Source organism: Cinclus cinclus, chromosome 1 (genome assembly GCF_963662255.1).
Source record: "Cinclus cinclus chromosome 1, bCinCin1.1, whole genome shotgun sequence".
Taxonomy (NCBI): Eukaryota; Metazoa; Chordata; class Aves; order Passeriformes; family Cinclidae; genus Cinclus; species Cinclus cinclus.
Genome location: NC_085046.1, coordinates 71,644,916 through 71,661,963, shown reverse-complemented (window position 1 = coordinate 71,661,963; position 17,048 = coordinate 71,644,916). Strand labels below are relative to the sequence as shown.

Genomic DNA, 17,048 nt, shown 5'->3' with positions numbered 1-17,048 from the left:
TTTTAAACTTCAAACACAGACCTCACTAGCCCTTTCCAACAAGCTCTGTAAAACTTGTGTTAAGGTATTATTAGCGTATTATTACAATGTACATATAACATATTAAAATTTTGGGTGTACCCTGTATACTCTGTATCTGCATGGGCCCTTCTTAAATTTAGTATCAACATTTTGTCCTCTAATATGTTTTACAGGAGAGCTTCTGAAAACCTCAAACTTGTTATTGTAAGCATAAAAGCAGATAGAATACACAGTTACATCACGAACACAAAGAAGGGAGTGCATGTTCCCATACACAGGAAGAACATGATTTGCCTTGCCTTTCCCTTCCCCCTTCCCTTTGATTTCCCACCAGGTCAACTACTTTCTTTGGACTCCTTCAAGAACAGTTCAGGGGTTTATAAGACTAATTTTGCAGAGGAATATTAAGAGAGCACAAAATTTTAAACAATTCCTAGGCAGCCTGGTCATAGTTCTGTTTTTTATTTTCATCACAGGGACTCTGTGATGAAGCACCAGACTTTGTAAAAGAGCCTCAAGTAGGAGGTCCAGACCCTACATATAGTTTTATAGTTCCTTAACAAGCTCCCAGATTTTAGCTACAGTACTGACAAATTTTACTGCTCAATTAACTTTCTGAACAGCTTTGTATTGGAGGTTAAACAGCAAGCCTGCTCTCTCAGCAAATATCAATGCTTGCCAAATAGTTTTCATCACTACATCCTAGACAAGCTGAAGCCTATGAACAAAGACACAGATACATATCTAGTGTTCCTCTTCTGTTTGCTTTTTATTTTTAAATTAAAGATCAAAGCGTTCATGGAAAGCAAAGTAGAGTAAAAAAGAAAACTCTTATTTCTTGATAAGAGGAAATGCAGTCTGGCCCAAGGCAGAATGCACAGAACTGTTGACATCTAAGCCAACTATGATCTATTTTTCAAAGCAGGACAAAATGCTTCAGGAGCCTGTGTAGTACATAAAGACCTGCATCAGGACTAAGCCATTCTCATAGCTAGTGACGTGTACAGTACATCTCAATGAATATGAAGTCAAACCAGAGAGATCAACTTGCTTTGTGTACTCAAACAAGTAAAGGTTCATAAAAATATGCCATCTAAAGTAGAGTTTGTGCAGATGCAGCCAATGAGATTTCCACCCTTCTGCTTGGAACCTGTGGTCAGGCCCTGTTCCTCTGCAATATAAACCTACAGACGAGTGCAGTATCTTGGTGCCCAACAGCAAATTTGAGGCAACTCTCCATCACCCTCAGCAAGAGGGTAGCTTTATTAAACCAGCCATGGCATATTGCCACACTTTTTACCTGTAAGAAAAATGCAAAGTCTAAAAGGTATTTACTTTGCAAATTCACAGAAGGCTAGCAGGGCACAGAGGAAGTAGTGTGGTGATTCAGTTGGGAGTGCCTGATGCATTCAGAAAGCAAGCTGCAGTTTAAAATTCAGGGCTGAGGCTGCAGGTCTATTCAAGCACTACTGGAAGCAGGGAACCTGCTTATCTTCTGGCAGGCCATGGTGACTGAACAGCTCCCCTCACACAGGGGGTAGGTGTCAGGCCATGCTGGCACAGGAGAAGTGGAGCTCTGCAGTCACATGAAACGGCTTCACCTTCAGTGTGTGGGAGCCACGATATGAGAGACGAGATTTCCATGGTTGTATGTGCAGGAGAGGGGAAGGGACAGAGATTATGTAAGAAGCTTTGCTCTTGCCTACTCCTACTAGTACCACTCAACAGGCCCACGTATCCTCTACCACAATCAACACAGCACACAGACACCTATAGAATGTAACCATCTACGTACACAAATGCAAACACTTTACCTATTAGGGCTTCAAAGCAGTTGGCCATGGCATGGCGGAGATCTGATTCCCTGCAAAGGTCTGGACCATGAGCATAGAGCATGAATCGTTCCAGTTCTAGCTTCTGCAAAATATGTAGAAAGAGTTAAAACCATGGCTGCAGAAGTACAAGAGTACCTGTTTAGTCATCAATGCTCAATTACACTGTCATCATGAAGCTACTAGGTTTGAAGGAACTACAAAGCTTTTCTCCATAGTTTCAGTTTAGACACAGTCTAAAATTTAAAAATTTCCTTTGTTTATCAGAGGCAAACAGGTGTGTGATACCATGAAAAAATTCAAATTATCAAACCAAAAGAAGCTAAAGCAGAACAGTGAGGAGCAGGAACTCTGGTGACACAATCCACTGAACATCTGGCTTTTACCTCTCAGACCATCAACAGGTGGTAGCCTCTGGACACTGCAAGAGAAGGCTCATATTTTAATCTGCAGTGCCACCTAGCTTCCCTCTTCCATTCAAAAGTGCATCATTAACACTCATATGTTGCCTGAACTACAGTTCTGCTTGCCAGTCAAAATCTCAGGTAGTAAGTCAGATATTTTCTACAATATATCATAATTCTGCTGTAGAAATGCAGGCAAGAGCTCCTAGATGCTCTTTACATATTCATCTTTTTGACACAAAACCATTATTGGGATTTTCAAAGAAGAGATTTGTGTGTCTTGCAAAGTCTGTATGAGACTAGGCTCTTCCCAGCTGGGTGTAAGTTTCTACTGATTAATTCCTTGTTAACTTTCAACTTCATCCTCCCAGAGTATATTTAAGAGGTAAAGCCAGAGAATAAGTTTTTTGAGATGCATGGTTTAGACATGTTTCAATTGCCAAAAAGAGTTTTCCACTTTCAGTGAATGGCAGCCTGTTCACTGCTCCAGAACATTGGGAATTATGACTTACAGTATTCCATCACACTTTATAATGCACAGTGAGCATTTGCTAGAGTCAACATAAGAGAAGAATATTAATTGTTTTATAGAGAATTTAAACTTCGTATACTCATCATTTGATCCTTAATTATGAACAGCATTCCACAAGTCCAAGAGACATTGAGAAGCTGAGAATTATATTAAGTGAACTGAATGCAACATGACACTGTAGAGGATGAAACCAGGACCATCATACAAGACATGAGAGGAATAAAGGGTAAACTGAAAACTGGGAATATACAGATATCTCATATTTACAGCTGTATCTCCAGTTTTTAAAATACTGCAATAAAATATTTCAAAAATTGTCCTTGCCCAATAGAAAGGCTGTGAACAGACTTGAAGAATATATGAGCTTTCCTGATGCAGGCTTAAAAATAGTATAATGAATTAAAATGTCAGGCAATACCGTATTTGTAAACAAAGCCCTGATATGAAATGTTTCAATCAATTCATGCGTATCTAAATTAATAAAGAAAGATGTGGAAGAAAATTATTGTGTTCACTGCCTAACCTATGCCTCTCCTGAGAGCTGCGCAAAAAGATCCTGCAGTTTTTGCCAAAATCCCAAGATTGGATATGCTTGTGTAGGGCACTGTGTGATTACAGAGAGGGAAGATTAAAAGAGCAACTTGAAAATTATCAGCAGTACACACAAGATAGTGTGTGCACATGTGTGGCATAATCAATTACATCAGTAAGGCTCAGACTGTTTCTTAAAAAAAAAAGCTAACAAAATCAAGAATGAATAATGGAATACCTATTTATTTATGAACAGAGATTGAATCAACTTTCTGTATCATAATACCAGTATCATATATAGAAATATAAAAACCTCTGTTGTTCACAGAACTAAATTAAATAAAATTCTAAGACATCTTAATTTTTCCTTGGAGAGAACTCTTCTCCAAAACCCTGTTTAACATACTTCTGACTACTGACAGTCTACAGTGGACCTGCATAGGTTATGGAGCAGATGAAATTTCCACCCCCCCCCTTTTTTTCTATCTCCACATTGCCACGTTCTCCCTACATACACTATCAGAAAGTCCTCTTATAAACAACATGTTTATAAGTTGGAGTCTTCTTCTTCACTTCATTACTGCAAATTAAAGGCATAGGTATAGGAATACCTTTAACTAAGGTATCTTTATGCCTGCAAAAATCACTTTTCCCAAAAGTGTGCTTTGGAGAAAACAGAAAGTTCTCCTTTATCTTTAAAATCTACTTTGAAACTGAAAAGAGCTCCTGCATCCCAAATCTTGCACACAAAACACAGCAGAGAAATTGATGCTCAAAGCGGGCAGCTCTCTCAAGAAGCAGTCCAGACACTCAGAGTATTCTTCCCATGGATATGGAACACAGAGATGCAGAGAGCTGTACCTTAGCCAGCATGGCCAGGTGCTGGTTCTGCACAATGGCAGTGCGGTATGTAGCTAGTCCTCCTTCCTCCAGAGTGGGGAACAGGTAGTATAAGTGGACACTGGCAAAACAAAAAACAGAACAGAAGCTGTTAGCATTTTATTAATACACAGATACCTGTAGAGAACTGTGCCCTTCCCTCAAACCCTAGTGGGTAATACAGGTCCCTTCCCAAAGTGGAACTCAGCTTGAAGTAAGGTAAAGATGCATACATTCAAACAATGCCCAATCCTATCTACAGGACAGCACAGGCAGCAGAGGAGGAAGAGTGCTGTTTCTCTGCTGGGCAGCACATAATGTCTAAATCCCTGCCCCAGCCTGCAGTTCCCTCATCTCAGGTTTCTGTCAATCAGCAGCAGCAGAGGGCTCAGCACAGCTGACAGCTAGAGGATGCTGAGAAATAAAGCACAAGGAAAGCCTCAGCCTTGAGAAACGCCGTGCTGTGGGTACACGCTGCTTTCACGTGATGCTGCTGCCAACAGGATATCTATCTGTTTATACACATTTCTTGAAGTATTTTAACAGATGCTAATGAAAACAAAGAACAGAACTCAATAGCCTGGATTTATCAAATGTGTGAAGTCATTATACCAGAAACCACAAAAGAAAAAAAAAAAAAAAAAAGAGGTAAAAATTACAGGCTTCTAACAACCTTTAATGATATTTAGCATCATGCTAGCAAGGTACTTCGAAAAACAGAAACAAAACAAAACAAAACAAGTAATTCACTGATCCCATCGAGATCTGAGTAATGAATAAATGATTTTGGATACTTTCATGTACAACTATCAAACCCATGTTGAAAAAACACATAGATGGTTTGCAACATTCCACAATTAAGGCACTGTATGGCACTAATTATTACAATATTTTATTAAGCCAATACACAGGGAGAAAAATGCAGATGATAGATGTAAGTTTATTTAAGGACAAAAACTCCTGTAAAACTTAGAGGCAATCTAATTCACAACAGCAGACACCTGAATTTAAGAGTGGTAGGAAAAAAAAATCAGACTTAAATAGATGCTTACATGCTCTATTGAACAGAAATGGAGCTCATTTTTTTTTTCTGAATCAAGACAAAAGTTAGCTCAGAAAGTGAACTGATGGTTGATGAACAATGACAATGAAAAATGCAAGACATTTTAATCAGCAAGTCTTCCATTTTATCAGCCTGTACTGCTGTATGAGAGAAAAGGCCATGAGTTTTAAGGGCAGTGGAGACCTTTATAGGCTAATAGTTTTTAATATCATGTGGCTAATGGCTAGTGAAGAGATACAACAGCAGTTTAGTTGTTCATGTAACAAACTGGCTTAAAGAGCAAATTAGCAGTAAACAAGACTACACATCTATTAAAAACAGTAGAACAAAGTAGGTGAAAATAGATTATTATCCTTATACTGTGCAACCCGTTTGCCTCTACAAAGGTATGGCAGAACAATAGAGATAACTAATTATATGCCTGTATTATTCACTGATTTCAGAATACTCAAGCCAGAACTGGAGCAATTTTTGATGAACCATGGGTTTTTTTAATTACTTTTGGATAAATTGCATTTGTGCTTAACTATTTAAGATGTAATGGTAGCTACACCCTAATTACTGGAAATACAAGAACTGCAACACATTCAACCTTACCCATAAACGCTTCTCCCTTGCAACTACACAAAAAGAACCCATGGAAACAAAATAGCACGCCAGGAAAAATAACTTTCCTTTAAAAAAAGGCTACAAAGTTCAACTTGTCTATAGCTAAATAATCTCTAACCCAAATCAATTTAAAATCACACTCCATGAAACAGAAACTCCAGCTTTTTATTCTGTAATCTTTCTTGTTTTATCACAACCACTGAAAGGATTATCAAGAGAGCTGTCTGCAGATGTGCAGGTCTAAATATCAGGCAAGACTGCAAACACACACAGTGAAAGTAGACACTGAGAAGTTCAATAAATGCAACATTAAAATAATAACATCCAAAGGTGAGGACTGTTGAAGAATTCCCCATTTACCTTGTTAAGAACTCCACCACAGCATCTCCCAGAAATTCTAAACGCTCATTGTGGTTAATCCTGAAAAAGGCATTTTAAAGTTCACCATAACCTAAGTAACACATGCTGGTTATTTACGCAACACATTTAAAACAGAAAAAGATCATAACTGATTGCTAATTAGTCGTGATAGTAATTTTTGCACCTCCCCCACCCTCTCTGGATTACAATCCCTTCCAAAACAGAGTAACAACTACGTGAATTGTGAAACCTTGGACTGTCACCACCACCTTTGAAATTTCTGTATATTCTGTTCTGAGCTATTGTCAGAGCTTCACGAAATGGGGAAAGGAAACAGGACTGCTGCCGGGCACTGAAGTCAGGTTTCTCTGTCCATAAGAGGGCACCAGGTGATTGAAACAAACAGTCTGTTCTGAGCCTTGTGCATGATACTAGGGAGCTCTGTCTAATCAATATGAACACCTGCAGGGCAGGATGATCCTGCAGCAGATCACTGCTATGGCAGAGGGACTAAGAACTTGGACTTTTCATAGCACCTTTAAATGCCTTGTTTTCTGTAACTTCCTCTGAGCGCCAAAGAAAAAAATGGCTTTACTAGGAGATGCATCCAAAGATGCCTTTAAGTTATTAGAATCTTTTACTTCCTGATTTCTTTCGTCCCTGGTCCTGATTTACCTTTGTTTTACATAAAGTTTAATTTCCTTCAAGCTGTCTACCTGCTTATATTCAAAGGACCAAAAGGGCAAGCAGCTGAAGAAGACTGTGAGCTTGTTTTTGAATACATACAAATTTCTGCTCTAGATATCAAGGCAAGTATGGAGCAACATTTTTGGTTTCACACATGACTGCAACAGAATCAAGGCTCTTGCCACAGGATTTTATTTTTTTAATCCAGAAGATCCTTGTCAAATGTTTGGCAGCTTTTATTGTGATTTTTCACTCCTCCAACAATTATATAATTAGTGCAATTTCTGAAAGAGGAGGCCTTTCTTGCAGCCTGAAAGAATTCAAGTATCTCTGCTGTTTAAAACAGAACGTGTGAGCAAATCTACAACAGCTCTGTGTAGCCCTATAACTGAAAACACATCTCTCTCAGAAATGGGACTTAATATTTTTATGTTATTTCACAAGAATTAATGCAATTCAGCCTTATGTTGCCTTTAGAGGATTCAAATAAGCTTGAAGAGAAAAGCCCATGGTCTAGCTGAAATGGCCTTTAGGGAACAGTGCGATAATAATTTATGCAGAATTAAATTTCTCCTATTCCCAAACTTCTTCTGAAATGATGGCTCTTGAAAGGTCCAGCTAAAGCACTAGCTGACTAAAATACACACTGCCATCTAGTTCATGCATTTAAGAGATTTCACATGCAACTGTTTTTTGCATTAGCCTTGTGTGCTATGTGTATTCAAATTCAACTAAACATGGCGCCTGTGGCTGTAAACCACAAACTGTATTTATATGCACAGAATTCTTAGTGGTCATTTACGGATTATTGCACTACAGCATTAATGGGTTTTGCATCTGTCTTTAAATTGGAACAATAAATCAACAAAGCCCATGTTCAGCACCACACTCCTGTTAACAAGGTGCCATGCCAGGAAGGTACTGTGAGAAAATGTGATGAAGAATCCAATTTATGGCACTGATAACAACAACAACAACAAATTTTATTTTTCATTCTGCAGAAAGCAAAAATGTAGCCCTTTAGTCCTCCTCATTTCAGGGATCAACAAAAATGATAGAATTATCTGTTAAAACCCTCCTCAGACGTTTTCTGCAGGCAGGACCAAACATTTACTATGCCACTGCTAATGGAGGTTCAGCACACCTTCATAATATAAAAGTCAATTCAAAATCACTTTTCACTTCAACTATTTGCCAAAGCTGTCACTGACAGTAAGCTGGGTGTTTCTCTCCCTCTGTAGCAGCTTCCCTACTTGCAAGCAACTATTTTCATTACCTGGAAGGAGCTGGATCATCCTGTCCCAAACGGGACATAATATTTATCAGGGTGTTTATCCCTAGAAACATAAACAATGCACTATTAAGAAAACAGCCACTAATTCACTTTGAATAAATGCAGCAAACAATTACTCAAAATGTCACTTTGTAACTTCTGTACACAAAATTATCCTGCTGTTTACAGGGTCTGTTGCATCAAGTATAATCCTTACCAATGCTCTCTGCCTAACTGACCACAGCTCCACTACAACAGTATTGAATTTTTGTATTCAGGGAGCCAGATAAATACCACCTTTGCATGAAAAGGACATTCTAAACATTACATAAGCAGCAAACAATTTACTTCATTATCACTGAATATGCTTTAAAGGGGTGAGGAATATTTTGCAGGAGAGAGACCACATGGTCACATTAGTAAGACACATTTCCAAAATATATTCCAGTTTGTTCACCATGTTGAGCAGCAAATTAAGGAAACAGTACTTGCCAAAAATCTAAGCAAATACATCCTCCTGTTCATTACCCTTGATTGTTCTCAGCTCTTTACTTATTGACTAATTTGCAGTCTTTTAGAAAGACCTCACCAGTGTCAGCATTATGACTGAAATCCTCTACTGAAGTCATCTTTCAAAAGAACAATGACCAAGGAAATGATAATGGATCAAAAGGTGTTCTTACTCATTAAGTGTGAGGTAAGAGAAAAATGTTAGTGCTGCAAATAGCATACCTTTTTTTCTCATGTGTATATGGTGAACTTTTCTATCTCCATACTTAGGCTGTCGAATCCCACAGTTGGATAAGGAATTTCTGGCATGATCTGGATTCATTCCAAAATTTAAGTGATGGCTTGGGTGAGTCATTGCAAGCTATTGTGTAACACATACAGGAAAAAAAAAAGTACTAAATGTATTCTTGCAAATGAAAGAAAAACATTATTTTAAACCGGTAGCTAGCAATAGTTATTTTTCAGTTTGAAGAAAGGTTACAAAGTGATGTAGTCAATCAGAAACTTGGTTCCAGCAATTTAAATGTAGGGTGAACTATTTCAGATGTCAGAAAGAAGTAACATTTATGCTCAATCATCAATTTAACTAATTAACTTTCATAATTTTTTTCTTTAAAGAAAAATTAGTATAGAAGAGAAAAGCATGAACTGTCAATTTGCCTCAAGACTTCTGCTTACCAGCTTTGCTGACCTGATTTCAATACATTTGCTTATTTAAAAATATACTCACGCTAACACTGATCTATAAATATTCATATTAAAAATATAAGCAATTAAAAGAACTTCTCAACCATCCATATTTCCATTACTTAAATATCTATAAAACTCTCCTAGCTCAAAAAAACCGAAACAACAAGTATGATATATATACTCATTCCTGGAAGAGTTAATCACAGAAGAACTCTTTTCCTCATGACTACAGAGGACTCACTCTTCAAATAGAAGAGGAATTACAGGATTGGTCCCATGTTTTACCACTAAGGATTGCCAAGGGCTTACTCTGCTGCTGACACCACCACTGCAGTAATGGCAGCAGCAAACAGAACTACAGCTTGTTCTTCAGAACTCCATCCTGCAAACTCACACATTTTCTCCCTCTTTGCATATACATAGATCAAAATATTGTGCTTGTATAAAAGTATGCGCACACAGAACTTGTTTATAAAGAAGAGCAAACACTGGAAAATGCAAGTTGTGGAAAGTTACTTCCGATACACATGAAGGACTGCTACTGCAGACTGTGAGCAAAGATATTCAGTAATTCATTCAAACAGACAAAGTCTGCTGCTTTCTAAACACAAGCCTTAAAGAGTAAAATTATATTTAATCAACATCAAGAACTTTCTCCAAGTCCTTTTTAATTCCTTGATAGTATTACTAAGTTTATTATAACTGCACAATCTCAAATTCTGCTCCATCTGGACTAGATGACACATTACAGCTTTTCTGAATAGGTAACTTAGTGTAATCTTTTTTTAACCTGCTTGTACTTTAAAAAGAATACACCATTATAAAAATGGGTAACAACAAAGGCAGAATTATACATCTAACACTGCCTGTGCTCAAGCAGATGACTGATACTATATACATTTTTAAAAAAACTCTTCCTGTTACGGAAAATGTTTGTAGGTTTGAAATAAATGAGTGTAGGGACAAAGCAGTAAAAAGCACATTTGCTATAACCAAACATGCCTAATGCTCAAACACTTGTTTTTTATGCTTTCATCTCTTTTTGAAGAGTTTACTTGTTGGGTTATGTGTTTGGCCTCAACTCTTTGAAAGTTTCCATCACGGCATTTTTATCTTCGACATTAAAACAAAGACAGCCTGCCAACAACCAAATCCTAGAAGATGCTCAATGTTTAATATAACTTGCAGTAGGAAAAGGCCTGGAAAACAAATTCTAGAAAACAGGCAAGTTGTGAGAAAAGACATTTCCTTAAAATAAACTGGGAGTAAAATCTCTATGAAGAAATACAAAAACTTCCATGTTTTGAACTTAGTCCAGTCATTGGAGAGAGATGACACTTACTTCAGAAGGAAATTCCGAACAGAAGTCCCCATTGTCCTTCAGCAAATTCATAAAAAGTCTTAAGTGGAAAGGGGCCACCATGCCAAGCATCAGCCTCAGAGGTAATCAGTTTGAAATATGCACTAACATAAAAGGCTGATTACGTGACATGGATGCATCTAAAACAAGTAAGAAATTCTCTTCTCCAGTTCCTGCTCCTGCTTGTTAATAAAAAAATTTCATCATGTACTTGCAGAAATCAAGAGCTGAACAGAAGTTTTCAAATTTCTATTCACTAGCTACAAATGTAAAAAAGGGGCAATGTTTTAATTATTCACTTTTGGAACAACTGGCTATAAAAACAAGAAGCAGGGGACATACACTTATCTGCAGAATAACATTGTCTTCTCTATAAATAGCTGAAAAAATGAACTTACCCAGAAATGAGTACTTGACAATCTTTTCAATGACTGCATTTTTGTCTTGCTACGTATTACAAGCAAATCCAGATCTAACATGGGAGCAAAGGCAGGTGTAACATCTATGTGACAACAGCTATCTCTATTTAGAAGTTTCTTGGGAAAACAAACTTTCGGAAGATCTGCAGCACAAGTAATCAGGTCCATCAAGCTGTGGCAATGCTGTGCATTTCAGCACTAGGATGAGCTCAATAATATCACAAAGTGAAACTAGCAAGAGGTTGGGGTTTTCTTTTCACATCTTACCTGCAGTAAGCACCTATCTCGAAAAGTGTAGCCTATCAATTTGTCCAAGTGCATCAGACACTGATGGTAGCGCACATGATGGGTCAGGACAGGAAGCATCATTGCATGCTGAAAAAACAAATGCAATAAGCAAAAACATTCAACTTCAGTGTACAGAGAACTCAGATGACTGAGCTAAAAATACAAACACTGCCCAACTGTTACATTTAGTTTACTTTTTTGGTTTAAATGAGAGGGAAAAAAATTGCAGTTTCCCATCCTTCACTTATCAAAGCACTTAATTAATAATACGTTTTTATCTCCACAGCCCTGCCCAGACTAAAGGAATAAACACATAAACCCAGTTTTCAACTTCAGCAACTTCAATGGGGTAAAAATGTCTGGTCACCAGTAACAGCAAATTTCAAGAAGCCATGACTGAATACAATGCCATATGTTTGTACCTTTTCATTTAACACCCTGCTTCAAAAATGAAGAAACACCACTACCCTCTGCCTCATTACATTAAGGAAGAAACACTTTACACCACTTTAGCCAGCTTTCACCAAACAACAGTAGCTACTCAATTTTCAAGCACAGTTGTGCCTTGCTTCACTTCCTTTTGAGGAAGAACTATGGCATTTTTGAAATGCTGTAGTCTGGCATATTTAATATGCTAAAAAATATCAGAAAGGTTGCTGTTTGCTTATAAAACATACAATATTTTTCTGTTGGGGAAAATGTCAATAAAATTGAAAAAAAACAACAACTCTTTTGCAACAATGACAGTCCCCCTCTCTCAGTGTTTCAAAGAAAGAATTCTATACTAACATTGACTTCTGATGCATCTGGGTTGAAATAAGCAAGTAGTATAGTTTATCAGTAGAGTAGTATAGCAAGCATGATATCAACATCACAATTCTTGTATAAGAATGAAAAGAGGAGCAGGAGAAATGCAGGATTTAAAGACTTTTATGCATGTGACCATTTGTGAACTAATTTTTTCTAATCGTTCCTGTTACTGACATGACATGAATATATTCAAAATAAAGGTGAGTTCTAAGGGCATTAAAATCTGAAGGCTGTCACAATTAATTCAGAAAGAGGATTGTGTATGATTAGAGGAAATGAGTGCTTAGCATGGAGACAATCAAGAAAAACAAGCACACAAAGCAAATGATGTATAATTTACAGAATAAATGATGTTACAGATTTCTGCAGGTCACTAATGACAGAACAGCAGAAAATACAAACTGGTGACTGTTAAAAGATCAAAAATTAAGACTAACCAAAGGCAAGACTTTCTGTTTAAGTAAAAGACTGAAATTCCTGAGAACTGAACACAGAGCTGGAAGGTAATCACAGCATCATTTAGATTGGAAAAGACCCTTAAGATTATTGAGTCCAACTGCTACAGTAACACTGTAAACTCCATCAACTAAACCATGTCCCAAAGATCTTTACCTTCAGGGATGGTGACTTCATCACTTTCCTGGGCAACCTAATACAATCCTTGATCACCTTATCTGCAAAGAAATTATTCTTAATATCCAATTTTAAGCCCCCTTGGTACAGCTTGAGACCATTTCCTTTTCTCCTGTCACTTGCTGCCAGGGAGAATAAACCATCTCCCACCTGGCTACAGCCTCCTTCCAGGCCACTGTAGAGAGTAGTAGGGTCTCCCTTGAGGTTCCCTTTCTCCAGCCAAAACAACCTGAGTGCTTTCAGCTGCTCCTCATCAGACTTGTGCTCCAGACCCTTCACCAGCTCCAGCTCCTCCATGTCCTTGTAGTGAGGGGCCCAGAACTGGATTCGAGGTGCAGCCTCAACAGTGCCAAGTACAGGGGGACAATCACTGCCCTGTTCCTGCTGGTCACACAATTGCTGATACAGGCCAGGATGCCATTGGCTTTCCTGGCTACCTGGGCATACACAGGCTCATGTTCAGCTGGCTGTTGCCTAGAACTCCTCCCTGGTCCTTTTCTATTAGATGAAATAATCAGCTAACAGCGAGAAAAAGACTCCTTGGATCTCCTTGGCAGAAAAATATAAAACCACTCCAAGCAGAATTAGAAAGTGTAGGTGAAGTTTTATTTTGTTACCATGTCACTCATTTAGAGTCTCTCTGGGGTAATTTGTAAGAACATCCCCTGTACCTCCATATGAACTGTACAGGTGTGCTTCCTATGTGTTCCTTCATGGAAGGAATTAACTGAAAAACACCAAAACAACCAAACCTGAAACTATTTCACAGGATTACTCTGCTTCCCTGCCTCTATGCTCCACCATACTAGACAGAAAGAGTCTCCTCAAACAACATTTAACATTCTTTACACCAATATATGTGTCCCTGTATTTGAGGACTGAAATATTAAGTTTCAGACTTTTATCAGCTGCAGTGCAGTGGACAAAGACCCCTGGGAGCAAAAAGAAAGACTTTAATTTGACTCTTAAAGTTACATTGACAAAATGCTGCTTTCCTGGCACTACCTACTGTAACTTTTTGTTGTGTCCCCTGCCCAGTTGTTGGGCAGGGGAAAGTTAAAAAGGTTTGTGAGTGCTGGCCTTTCAGGCACTCAGCTTCATGGCTTCTCACAGAAACCTGTAGTTTCCAGCTGGCATAAAAAGACTGGGAGAGCAGCTCAGACTTTTTCCACAGGCTTGATTATCGTCCATGAAGGGGTCAGGCTACAAATCCAAAGATGGGGGATCGCACATGTACTTTTATAGGGTTTGGGGGGATCACAAGTAAACCAATGGAAAACAGGGTTAACACATTTTGGCCAATTACGTTATCTTTCTTTGTTTGGATAACCAATTATAAAGAACCAAACCTAACCAATAATATTCTAAAAAGATAAAAAGAAGAGCTTACATTTTTCTAACATGAGTCATTCTAAACAAGTAGTTTTTCTTATCTCCAAGGAGGTTCCAGGGGGCTGTGTGCAGGGCTGTCTGCAGAGGGATTCATCTCCTCTACAACCTACTTGATTGATTGATAGACTGATGCAATCAACATCCCTCATCTTGGACTATGGCTATTCTGTTACTTTATGTATTTATCTTTTTAGATGAGATGCTTTAAAAATATGTATGATTTTTAATATTTTGCATGTCCTTTTTTTACTGCAGCTATCTCAGCAAGGCAGAGACTCTCTCAAGTGCCCTCAGACAGAGCTAACATCCCCCAGGACAGCAGGTGCTGCTGACCTGAAGCTCCTAAGGGGAAACAGGTGAGCTGAAATATTTTGGAATGCATGTAATGCTGAACACTCTACATTGCTGTTGAGGGCTCACAAGCAACAGTGGTGTGGGTGGAGAGGGGGAACAGAGGTGCTTGTCTTCTTGGCATGGCCAGATTCTGCCACACTGTGTATTAAGTGCTGCTCAGCTCAGTGGCAAGTATATATCAAGTATCACTTAATACACTGGGTAACTTCCAGTGAGCCTGTCAGAACTCAGACACTTTACACTTTTTCTGAACATTTCCCTCACCATTTTTCCTCCTCTTTTAAGCAGTTCATATTCAAGACAGCAAAGACCACTGTCATTAAGGCTACATGGAACTCAGAGCAAGTATAAGCTATCACAAGTGACTTAAAAGAGTTTCAATCTTCTAAACTGCAATGCTTTTAAAAGCTGTAATTTTAAATCACAGCACTTGAGCTCTGCCCCCAGAGCTGATTTATGCGTATTTAGTTTTAGTCTTCTTTAATCTCGGAAAAATCATGTAGCAACAGCAGCAATCTTTCATTTTACAGACATACAGTTGCCTATTCTTGGACTCTCAAAGAAATCAAATCAAAGGACCTTCATACCAGAACTGGCTGATTTAGATGCAGATGGGCAGAAATATTGTGAAATAGCTTTACTTTTATCATTCTTTGGTGTTTTTCTGTCCTTCAACAAAATGAAACGGGAATATTCAAGACATTAAGAGATGAATCACAACGGATATTATGAGTAACACAGAATGGTTTCAAAGTACCTAAATTGGAAATTTACAATGTTTACTTAGGCTATAAAAATAGATAACAGTTCACAACAAAAGAACACATAGGAAAGGGATGTAATTTTCCTCAGCTATGTGAGGAGATACTGTGCCACTATTCTCCTTCTACTTCAGACAATAGTAGAATCACAAGAAATGTTTCAGACAGAAGAAAAGCAATTTCTAGCATTTCTCTCATTCTACAATTTTGGCCTGACCAAACTTCTAATATTACAACAGAATTTCTACCTATACCCTTGGCCTAGCAACACCCCTAATTTATTCACATTGTTAAGCTAATATTAAGTTGCATGCACTCAACTTTTAAATAACATCTCCAAAATAACAGCTAAAAAATAATGCAAGTATACCTCTAGTATAATTATTTGGCTCTTACAACTACACAAATTTTACTAATACAAAATTAAATAAAAATTGCACTTATTTTTATCATATCACAAAGCTGGTTGCTGTCAAGTCCTTCAGAATAGAATCTGACAGAGATATGTTCCTTGGAGATGTCATGCATATGAAACAGAGTATCTGCAACATATCTTTCTATTGAGGCTCACCTGTTTCAATCCGAAAGTTAGCTGTGGTGGGGTTTTAGATTTTTTTACTTTCTTTCAAGTAAAAAGATATTTCTTCATGCTTTACTGTAAAACTTGGGGTGTTTTTAAAAGCTATCTAAAAAGAAAAATATATTAAAATTAAAATATCCAAAACCAAGCCAGTAGACGGATTAAGAGCTCCACACTAGACTCAACACCTGGAAAACTTTCAGCCTCAAGCTGACCATTCCTAACCTCTCTCCCTTGCACTAATCAACCCCTCGCACAAAATGTTAAATTACCTTTTTTGTGTGTAGAGAGGGAGTAGAATAGTTCCCTAGATCAACAGATATTACAGAGCTATTAATTTCCATTTGGTTCTTCAGCCTAGAAGAAACCCTTGCAAAGGTAAGTATCAAGAAAGAAAATACATCTCTCCAGCTCAGTCACCTGGCAGACGTCAGAGCGTATCCCTGTTTTCCAGAATCCCTGGCTGCTCAACTCCACAGTCACTTCCCGTCTCATTGTGTTCTTCTGACGAATTTTCTGCAGTGCTTCCTAAGCAAGGAGAGAACAGAGCTCCTGTGAAGAACTTGCCACAGCAAAACACAGCAATGCATACACCAGCACGTTCACAATACCCATGTAAGGTTCAGTTTTGGTGAGCAGTTTCTAAGGCTAATACAGATCTGATAACTCTCAGCCAGAGACTGGCAGATGTGCTGGAATACAGTGTAGACAGGGAATTTTGGGAGACCAAGGAGAGAACAGAGGTGACTACATTTTTTTTACTGCAAACAACAAAACAAACCCGTCCAATTCATACATCCAGTATGTATGATGTCATCAAACCAGTCCATAATGAAAGCACTTTTTTGACCAGACGTACAAAAGAACCACTTCATTCGTGTCCATCACTGTGAGTACTCCTGGTTTGAACATTCAGGAGGAGTAAAATAGACCTTTCTTTGTCATCTTGGCTACTTTGCAACAGTTCCTGTTTAGCTACGTCACTATACCCAGTCTGGAAAATGGGTTAGAATTCACCAGTCTTGGAGACCATGCCGATTGAAATCTACCAATTTTATTT

General features: G+C 38.1%; 1 protein-coding gene across 1 annotated transcript in view; it reads right to left on the bottom strand.

Annotated features, from left to right (window-relative positions):
- The window catches only part of DROSHA (drosha ribonuclease III), a 70,306-nt gene that overhangs the window by 18,054 nt on the left and 35,204 nt on the right, over nucleotides 1–17,048 (bottom strand). Inside the window, exons 16-22 of the mRNA XM_062499523.1 lie at nucleotides 16,409–16,516; nucleotides 11,438–11,545; nucleotides 8,924–9,062; nucleotides 8,195–8,255; nucleotides 6,232–6,291; nucleotides 4,182–4,281; nucleotides 1,836–1,938 (exon numbers count right to left, since the gene is read on the bottom strand). Coding sequence (XP_062355507.1) covers nucleotides 1,836–1,938; nucleotides 4,182–4,281; nucleotides 6,232–6,291; nucleotides 8,195–8,255; nucleotides 8,924–9,062; nucleotides 11,438–11,545; nucleotides 16,409–16,516 — 679 coding nt within the window. The remainder of the gene's footprint in view (nucleotides 1–1,835; nucleotides 1,939–4,181; nucleotides 4,282–6,231; nucleotides 6,292–8,194; nucleotides 8,256–8,923; nucleotides 9,063–11,437; nucleotides 11,546–16,408; nucleotides 16,517–17,048) is intronic.